At 46.2% G+C, this 10326-nt stretch overlaps 1 protein-coding gene across 1 annotated transcript; it reads right to left on the bottom strand.

Moving 5' to 3' along the window:
• Nucleotides 1-1528: 1528 nt before the first annotated feature.
• Nucleotides 1529-2521, bottom strand: ACET3X_009492 (uncharacterized protein; the record flags this gene model as incomplete). Its single annotated transcript, XM_069455693.1, has 1 exon — nt 1529-2521. The coding sequence occupies one exon, from the start codon at nt 2519-2521 to the stop codon at nt 1529-1531; it is 993 nt and encodes a 330-aa protein (XP_069303569.1).
• Between the last annotated feature and the right edge of the window lie 7805 nt (nt 2522-10326).

Below are 10326 nucleotides of genomic sequence, written 5' to 3'. Positions count from 1 at the left end.
GATGCAGTGGCAATGCCCGCCGAGCCCTTTGTCTCAAGTCCCCACTGCAGTTTCGTAGCATTCCGGACTCTCTTGCGGCTTGGCATGTCGAGGGATCTGAATGTTGTCTGATACACGCAGACAATCCACTCCGTGTCAACAAGCGAACGTACGTGAATCCGCAGGTTCGTGTGGGGTACAGTAGGGAAGCATACGATGTTGTACATCCGCAAAGATTGCTGCTTTCCTCTTGGCAGGTATCCATGGCCCTGTGGAGAAATCGCATCGGTCGATGGATGATTCCCTCTTGGCTGAAAGAATGGGAGGTAGCAAGAAGAGTTGCAAGGTGGAGAAGTGTAAGCAGAGAAAACGAAGAAGCTGGAGAGACCTGCCTTATCAACGAGATGCAGGTACTTGTTGACAATGGCTGGGCCCATGTCTAGACAGCGGGTGCATTCATGCGACACGATTCACAAGCGACCTAACGTCCATCCCTGTGTGAGGGGAGGTCCTGCGTGCCGGAACCGGCCAATCAGCTCACTCGAATCACAGATTTCTGTCCAAGATCTGGACGTTGATAGGCCAGCCCTGGCATGCAGAGTGTCCTGTTTCGCAGGGACGGACGTTAGTTGTGCGACAAAAGAGGATCTAAAGCCCCATGCCCTGCGGGTCAAAGTGAGACGATCTCGCCTTTCACGCAGAGAGACTGCCGGAATGCATGTTGTTTACGCTAAGTTGGCATTCGGAGCCTGTAGTCTCCGTCTTTGGCGACTGTACTTCCTATCTAACGTCCATCCCTGCGTACCGGAACCGGCCAATCAGCTCACTTAAATCACAGACTTCCATCCAAAATCTGCAAGCTGATTGGCCGATCCCGGTACACAGGGTGTCCCGTTACGCAGGGACGGACGTTAGCGCTCTCAAAGGTCTACGAATGTGTACCGTCGCGGAGGGACCGGGGGTACGGGGAAGGTTTGTTAACGCTATCGGCAGAATGACTGGCGGCACGTTCAATTATATGCTCTCTCCAGTCGATGACCATTATACTAGGACTACAGCTATAGAACCCCAGCGCACTGGTTTTGAATTCAGATACATCCTATGACGCGACGACGAACGTGCGGGTAAAAAATGTCTCGTCATCTAATCACAGCCTCTTACGATCCAGGGATACACCTTGTGTTGTCTGCGAAGGCTGTAGAGATATTCCATGTGCGCAAGATCTTCTGCGCGCTCTAAGTCGAGGTACTTTGGTCATTCTCTGGTACGGGAGTTTTTGCTGGCCCAAGGTACGGACATTAGATGCTAGACCTCAGTTTTCGTTGTGTGCTCATTGATTAGTAACAGTGCCTGCAAGTTTCATTCCGCTTGATTCACGGCATTGGAAGTAGCTAGGGGGAATAAACGTGGGGTTTGCATTCATATCGGCCTATGAAAGCTTGTGACTATGGAATTTCTTGCTTCTTGCTATCACTAAACATGATCCTGTCGCAATTCATGCCCGCCTTGGAGTGAGATGACGGCTAGCGCATGGGCGATAACGCAAAAGCTATGCGGAGGACGAGGGTGGATACAAGGGGCTAACGGTCTGGTTGACAGAAGGAGGGTGGCTGCTGGTCTCAGTGGGCCGCCCAAAGCCTGCCTGTGATGACAATGCCAGCGGATCGATGGTCAGCGCAGTGCGAGATTCGAAATTGGGCACGGCCCTAGTCATCGGGTCCTGGTCCTTGAGTACAGTGCCACTCTGCTCCGGCGGCAAGTCAGAGACGACGTCCACGTCGATACACGATGTGTAGTACTCATCCTTCCCTTGTAGAGGCCCGGGCTCTGCCTGCGGTGCTGTGGGCCACTGCCACACCCAATAGAGCGTGTAGGGCTGGCTGGGGGCAACATCATCTGGTAGTTTCACGTCTGTCTCGCAGAGAAGTTCATGTTCAGAGCCGGGCTGTCCGGGCTTTGGGTTCGGTGTCTTTGACCGACGGGCTTCACCCAACGCTGTGACGTCAGTCCTAAGCTGGTAGCATCTGTCATCGTCAAAGTTCTGAGCGGTCAGTAGTCTACCACCTCGATCGCCTCCCTTTCCATCTCTTGTCCAATGCATCACGTTTTGTAGAGTCTCATCGGGACGCGGTTGCTCTGTGCCAAACACGAACACCGTACCGCCCTTCTCTGGCTTCCCCACGAGACCCTTTCCACCGCCGGGTAGGGTAACGTGGCCATTCTCAGCATAACGCATCGCAATCACGCTGCCTGGGCTGGTCTGCAGACGGGAAAAGCCGCCTGCTTGGTTGGGAACGCGTTGAGATGGGTGGCAAAGAAGATCTGTCTCGTTGATAAAGTCTGCATCGCGTGGTAGGAGCCATTTGTTGGCCTCTTGGTCGAAGCTGCTGCCGACAGTCTTGTCTGCAAAACCTCGCGGATAGCCAAAGCTGGACACATACGAGCCATTCGAGGCGATGTTGGCGAGCTGTTCCACCCACGAGTGGGCATTCGCCCAATTCGCGGTCAACACCAAGAGTGTAGCACGTGTTTGGTATCGCATCTTTGAGGGCTACTGCAGAAAGCCGATGGCAGTCTCCGTCGGGGACGCTCATTTATGACATGTCTCGGGTCATCTGAGCAAAGATATGCGTACGGCGCATTCAGTCAGCGCGATCGCTCATCAGCATGGCGATGTCAGAGTGCGCTAATCTAAGATGTGACGACTGTGGTAAGATATAGTCTAGTAAGCGCAATATGCACATATTTGTGAAAAATTGTTGTCACTGCGAGAGTAATCAGATTCCACGTTCGATAGTTGTAAGCCCAGGACTACATCACATGACTGCTCTGCAGTCATGACTACTGTAATGCGTTCGATTGTTTCAGAGCTCAGACACACACTTGTACATACACACACACAACAACAATACACTCATACATGAGACCCTATCCTACCATCACCCCCCTGCTTACAGGTGGCTTAACAACAAGCTAAAATTAAGCGTAATTGCGAGCCTCAACAGCGCGCTGCGGAACTGGTTACAGAAAAGGCTCCTGGAAAGCAGCAACGCGGCGTTGCAACTACTCAAACACTTACAATACAGTCAACAAGCGTAAGCGAAAAGCATCACACAAAGCAGCAAAGAATGCGACAAAGCGTCGTCGTGGTGTTGCTGCATCAAGCCGGGTTGACGCTGGTCCGCCGGCGGCGTCTCCCCCACTCAAACGCAGCGTACGTAAGCCAGCGCCAGACTAAGATACCAGCGAGAAACAAGTAGTGCCAATGCTCTAGACGCTTCCATATAACACTACGCCAGCTTTTCTCGCGATCATGGCTATTGTGTGTGGCTCAATAACCTCATCTTTTCGATCGTCTGATCTTGGTGGGGTGGCTCGACCCCCGCACAAGGGTTGTACCGTGCCCGTGCGTACAGTGCCCGTGCGCGTAACGAGCCAGTTCGCGTAACAAGCCACCCCACCGAGATCAGACGACGGCAAATATGAGGTTATTAAGCCACACTAAATAGCTATTATCGTGAGATTTTTTAGAGTATTAATATATAGACGCTGCTACAGCGTTTGCACTACTTGTATCTCGCTGGCGTCTTGATTTAGCGGCCTTATACGCTGTTTTTAGGTGGGGGGGGGACGCCGCTGGCGGACCAGCGTCAACTCGACTTGATGCAGCAGCAACACGATAACGCTTTATCAGATTTTTTGCTGCTTTATATAAAGCTTTTCACTTACGCTTATTTACTATATCGTGACTTTTTTAAGCGGTTATAGCTTATTATTACTACTTTTTAAGCGCCCGCTGCGTAGCTAGTTCCTTAGCCTACGCTTTTCGCTCGCGATCACGCTTAATTTTAGCCTGTTATTAAGCTACCTTTACAGCTTCTTAAACCTGCTTCTTATAAGCTATTACTGCCGCTCTTACCTCTCTATTACGAGTTTTTTAGAGTTATAGTTACGCGGCTTTATCTAATTTGGCGGCTTTGCGCGCGCGCTTACTAGTAAGCTTCTATAGGCTGTAGAACACAGCGCCGCTATGCTACTTATCGCCGTCTTATGTAGCTAGTGTTATAGACTTAATTAGCCGCTTTATAATAAGGTTAATCTCGGCGCGAAGCTCCTTATTTTAGAGTTGTAGAATCTCGTTGTTAACCTGTAGTAAGTGCAGGCCTTACAATAGCCGTTTAGCTTCAACTTTAGCCTTATCTACTACTACAGCATTAAAAACTTTTCGCAGCTAAGGCTAGGTATCGCCGTTACCTTACTCCCTAGTTCCTAAGTCGTTATCTTGTTATTGTAGGTAGTTATTAAAGCGTTAAAGTACTAGGTCTACCTCTATTAGCTACACGCCTGTAGCTTAAAAACTCTTTAAAATAAGATTATAGGTTATTATAGAGCTCTACACTAGCTAAAAGTAATAATAGAAGTCCTATTTAGTAATCCTTAAGAGGCCTTAGGTTCGCTAGAGGTGTTAAGTAAGCTGCTTAGTGTAGTGCTTTAAAAGTAGCGAGAAGAGTATAATATCTAATAGCTATAAGCTGTAGGTTAAATATAGAGGATACACTATAACTATAATGCGTTTATCTTTACAATACTCTAAAAACTTAGGCGTTAGGTAGCTACTGTAGCTATTAAGAAGTAGAAGACGCTATTACTAGCGAGCTTTAGCGGCAGTATAACGCTCAAATACCTACTAAAGCTAGGTAAGTCCTAAGGTGTTATTTAACTATCCTGTTAGCGAGTAGGAGACGAAAGTCTAGTGTTATTTAGCTAAAAGATCGTTAACCTAGCTTAATTAAATCCTAGAGGTGCCCTAGTAGATAAGAGCGGGTAGTAATATATCGCTAGAAGCGCATACGTAAGCTAACAGCGTTACCTATTCTCTGTTACTATCTCTTAGCGCCGCGGTGCGCTCTTTTGCCTCCTAAACTGCCTTAGAGAAGATCCTTTTAGTGCGGTTTACTATGCTGACGAAGAAGCCCTTCTTATCTATATTATATGTGTTACGCGCGTTAATGCTATGTTCTCGTATCTTAGAGTGCAGTAAGTTAAAGTATAACTCGTATTTATGCTTACTGTTAGCTAGGTGACGCTTACGATCGATACTAGTGTCCTATTTGGTGGTAAGCTAGTTAGAATAGCGGTGTTAAAATCGTGTAACCTAGCTATCAGAGACCTCTAACTGCGCAACCGCAGCGCCGAAATTTTTTAAAATACTTCGCGTAGGTGGTATACTGTCCCTTATACATCGCTCTATGTACTTTATTAACTCCTCCTCTTGTTATAGGCTGAGGAGTTGTTATTGTTATAATTTGGCGTTACGGGAAGCCTGCACGCCCTTGTGCCGCCGCGACAGCGTCGTTCGATCAACACCGAATTTTTTTATAACTTAGCGGTACGAGAAATTATCTCCAGCTTTACGCGATTTAATATATTCAATTGCTTCTTGAATTGGAGTTATGGTGGTGGAGATATAACGCGTTGAAGATGGGACGACGCGCAATGTTGGGATGGTGGGGTGGCTCGTCACGCGCACGGGCACTGTAATCCGAGCCAGTTCGCAATCTGAGCTACCCCACCATCCTAACATTGCGTATCGTCCTATCTTTAACGCGTTATATCTCTACTACTATAAACCTAATTTAAGAAGTAATTGCATAGATCGAATCGCGTGAGCCAGGAGAACATTTCTCGTACCGTGAAGTCGCGAAAAAATTTGGAGTTGATCGAACGACGCTGTCGCGGCGGCACCAAGGCACGCAGCGATCGAATAAGACCTAGGGACGCGATAAGCAACTACTCAACCCACAACAAGAGCATGAACTTGTGTTATACATAGAAAGATGCGTAAGGCGAGGCTTGCTACTAACACGAGAGATGATACAAAACTTCGCGTCGACGATCACGAAGTGGGAGGTTTCCTAAAGCTAAGTTACCTAGTTTCTCTACTACTATAAGGATAAGCTTACTATTAAATAGAGCCCTAGAATTAATAGTAATAGGTATAAAGCTAACTTAGGATTTAAATATAAGCTATACTTTAACTTATTGCATTCGAAGATGCAAGAACACGACGTTGAAGCTCGCAACACGTACAATATGGATGAGAAGGGCTTCCACGTTAGGGTTGCAAAGCGGTCAAAAAGAGTCTTTATAAAGGCCTTATTAACCTCTAATTAAGCTAAGGCAGCTATATAAGATAGCAATCGTGAATGGGTTACGCTGTTAGCTTACGTATGCGCTTCCGGGGAGTCATTGCCTCCAGCTCTCGTGTACCAGGGTTCATCTGGGCTTCAATCGAGCTGGCTTGACGCCGTAGAGGTCGAGAAACACGAGATTTTCTTCTCAAACTCGCCGACGGGATGGAGCAACAACGAGATAGGTTTGGCATAGCTTCAACAGGTTTTTGACCGCTTCACGAAGCAAAAAGCGCGTCGTAACTACAGACTTCTGATACTTGATGGCCACGGCAGTCATGTTACGGCTGATTTTATTGATTTTTGCGACAGCAATCGAATCCTTCTCGCCATCTTTCCACCCCATTCAACCCACACTTTACAGCCGCTTGATGTCGTGCTTTTCGGACCTCTTTCACAGTACTACTCTCAAGAACTCGATCGCCACCTCCACCGCTCGCAGGGCATCACGAAGGTCACCAAACGCGATTTTTTTGACAACTTTTGGCCCGCGTGGAGCTCTACAATAAGGCCAGATCTCATCAAGAAGAGTTTTCAAGCTACAGGCGTGTGGCCGATGGATGCAGAGGTTGTACTAAAACGCTTCAACAACCACCCACAACAACAAGATGAGGCTTCAAAAATCAGGCAGCACGGCGATGGGGATAGTTAGAGAGAGCTCCGAAAAATTTACGACGCTGCGGTACCTAACAAGTCAAAAGTTGAAGCCCGGCAGTTAGAAGCTTCATTGCACTCTCTACAGGTACAAAACGAGTTACTCCACCACGAAAACGAGGGCCTACAACGCGAGGTCAACACCAAAAGAAAGCAGACAACGCAGCGGATAACTTCGACAATTCAAGAGGGCGACGAGTGGCACGGTGGGGCCGTCTTCATGAGTCCTAGAAAGATTCGTACAGTGCGCGCCCGCAAAGCCGCAGAACAAGATAAAGCTAAGTAACTATAACTCTAAAAAGCTTATAATAGAGAGATTAAAGTAGTAGTAATAGCTTATAAAAAGAAGCTTTAAGTAGAAGTAAAGGTTACTTAATAATAGGCTAAAATAGAGCGTGATCGCAAGCGAAAAGCGCAGGCTAAGGAACTAGCTGCGCAGCGGGCGCTCAAAAAGCTACAACGCGACGCTGCAACCGCACAAAAATCTCGCGATACAGTAAATACACGTAAGCGAAAAGCCTTACACAAAGCAGCAAAAAATCCAACAAAGCGTCGTCGTGTTATTGCTGCATCAAGTCGCGCTGACGCTGGTCCGCCTGCGGCGTCTCCCCTACCTAAAAATAGCGCGCGTAGGCGCTAAATTAAGACGCTAGTAAGATATAAGTAGTGTAAACACTATAGAAGCGTCTATATAGTAATACTCTAAAAAATCTTATAATAATAGCTATTTCGTGTAGCTTAATAACCTCATTTTTCTAATCGTCTAATATTAGTAGGGTGGCTCAGATTGCGAACTAGCTCGGATTACGCACAGGCACGGTAGGTCGCCCAGACATCCAGGTGTTCGGCTCAGTCGCGAAGACTATTGGCAATCTTACTCTCCATCATTCATCATTGCCATAACACTCTGCAACTTTCGCTGTGCGCCTATGGAAACAGCACTGCTATCAGCAACGCATCGACTCTCTTCGTCAGCTCCTTAGCGCCGCGCTTCCCGTGCCTTCTCTGCTGCATTGTCATTGTTTCGCGCACGACATACAGTCATGGCGCTCAGCATAATCAAGCAGCGCATCGCCTACTATGGCGCAGGTGACCTGATCGCCGCACTACCGGCCCACAACTCGATGAAGTGGGTGTCTCATCCTGTAGCAACACCGCCAAAAGCGCTTGTGATAGGCACCTGCGATGGACGCGAGATCCTTGCCTTCATGAGAAGCTTTGGTGGCAGCCCACGCAGGGTGCAGTATTGCTTAAAGCCCACTGATCGTCGACTCAATGCATCCACAGCGCCAGCTCTTGCGCCAGACGAAGTGGTGAAATTGTCACTCAATGCGCCATTTAGGTACAGCGCCGACCCCTCTGAGCTGGGGAAGAAGAACCTCGGCATCGTTGTTCAATGGTGCTTCATGAATATCATTGAGCCCGATGTTGACTAACATGGATGGCAAGCGAGCGGCGCAGGCAAGCGAGCGGCGCACCCCACCAACTTTACTCACCTTACTGATCTTAATCTATAATGGCTCAACGCAGCGCTACTTAACTACTATTAAATAAAGTAGATATTTAGCTTACTATCTTATCTATTAATGCGTACTAGATTTAAGGTACCCGTACTACTGCAGTAGTCTATAACGTAGCCAAAATAACGCTCCGCCGCTAACGCGCTAGTGTACCTACCTAACGCAATTGCTAGCCTAACTTAAGGAAGCTTACCTAGAGAGAAGAGGAGGTAATTATTAGCTATATACTTTAGCTAGATTAGCGCGGGTTTGCGCCTACCTACGTAGCTGTACGTAATATAGCTAATAAGCTGCTAGCTGTACGCGGCGCTAGCTAGGTTAGGTAGAAGTAGCTAGCTAACTTTGTTAAGCGTATAGATAGTCTTTAGACATGTTTTAACTAAGCGTATAATAGGTAGAGAGCTCTATATAAGGATGCGATATTAATAAAGAGGTGGTTTAAGCTTATAGAAGAGATAAAGGCTAAGCTTAGTATCTATAATAAGGATACTTATAACTTTAATAAGACTAGCTTTATAATAGGTAAGATTATAACGTAGCTAGTTATTATAGGATTAGAGAGAAGAGATAGGTAGAAGAGTATTTAGCTAGGTAATTATAAGTAGGTAACGCTAATCGCTGCTATTAGCGCTGCTAGCTAGTTAGTCCTACTGTTCCTTATCTTCGCTAGCTAGTACTACCTATTAGCTTAGTATAAGGAAGCTAAGATCCTACGCGACTAGGTAATCGTAGTTAGCGATAATAGCTAGATAAATAATAAGCTTAGAGTTAAGTAGCTAAAGCACTTTAACGCTTATACGTAGGCTTATAGTATAGGCGCGCGTTACCTACTTATTATTAATAGCTATAAGAGCTACTAATCTCTAGCGTTCTAAGAGCTCTATAAGGAGAATAATATCTATACACTCTATATACCTCCTTACTTATCCTACCTACTATAGCTACTTAATATTAGCTACTTCTTACTATTAAAGCGCGTGTATAGCTATAAGGTAGAGAGCCTTATATATAACTATATTAACTATATTACTAAGCTAGAGTTTCTGCTAGCGTTTAAGGCAGCGTTTAATTAAGTATTTACGCTAGCTAATATTTACTTAGCCTTCTATAGCGTAGGCCTTATTCCTCTATAACTAGAGGCTATTCTATTAAAGCTAGATATACAGCTACGTATACCTACTCCTCTAGTAGCTCTACTAGAGGCTCCCTAGGTAGCTTAAACGCTAAGTAACGCGCGTAAGCTTAAGGCTTAGTTAAGCCTTATATATAAGCGCGTACGCTAGTATAAGAGTTTATTACTAGCTTTAATTATTAAGGTTATTAACTAGCTTAAGAAAGGGGCTAAGGTAATAATACTCTTAACTAAGCTAATATATAATTAGATTACTAGCCTTAAGAAGGCTAATAGCGCAGCCTTAGCGCGTAGGCGGCGCTCTAAAAGGCGTATATAGAAGTATAGAGTACTTATAAAGGGCGCTAGAGAGGATATACTAGCTTAAAATAAGGCTAACTAGTAGATTGCTTATAAAGAGCGTTAAGGAGGAGCGCGATTAGGCCTTAGCTAGCGCGCTTAAAGGCGCTACACTAGGTGTAAGGAGACTAGGTATAACTCACGCATATGTAACGCAGATACTATTAATATAGAGTAGTTTACTATATTAATATCTAGTAATAATATTATCGCGTTGTTAAGATATGTCGCTTTGAAGTTGCAAAAGTTGGTAGGGTGCGCCGCTCGCTTGCCTGCGCCGCTCGCTTGCCATCCATGTTATGTCAATTATTGTCCGCAATTTTTTAAGGCACTACAGGACATCGATGCGAAGAAACGTGCCGAAGGAGAATCTGGAACACCGGAACCCGAAGCACCTAGGAGCGCGCAAGACCAACGTTCAAGTTACCACGGTCGTCCTAGCCCAGAAGCAAAGGGGACCAAGCAGCTTGTTAACCCAGACAAAAGCCCTGCAAAATGCCCGTTAGTTAGC

The sequence above is a fragment of the Alternaria dauci genome, chromosome 9 (assembly GCF_042100115.1).
Source record: "Alternaria dauci strain A2016 chromosome 9, whole genome shotgun sequence".
In the NCBI taxonomy this organism is placed as follows: Eukaryota; Fungi; Ascomycota; class Dothideomycetes; order Pleosporales; family Pleosporaceae; genus Alternaria; species Alternaria dauci.
Note: the sequence above shows the minus strand (reverse complement) of the source record. Positions and strands in the feature narration are given on the sequence as shown.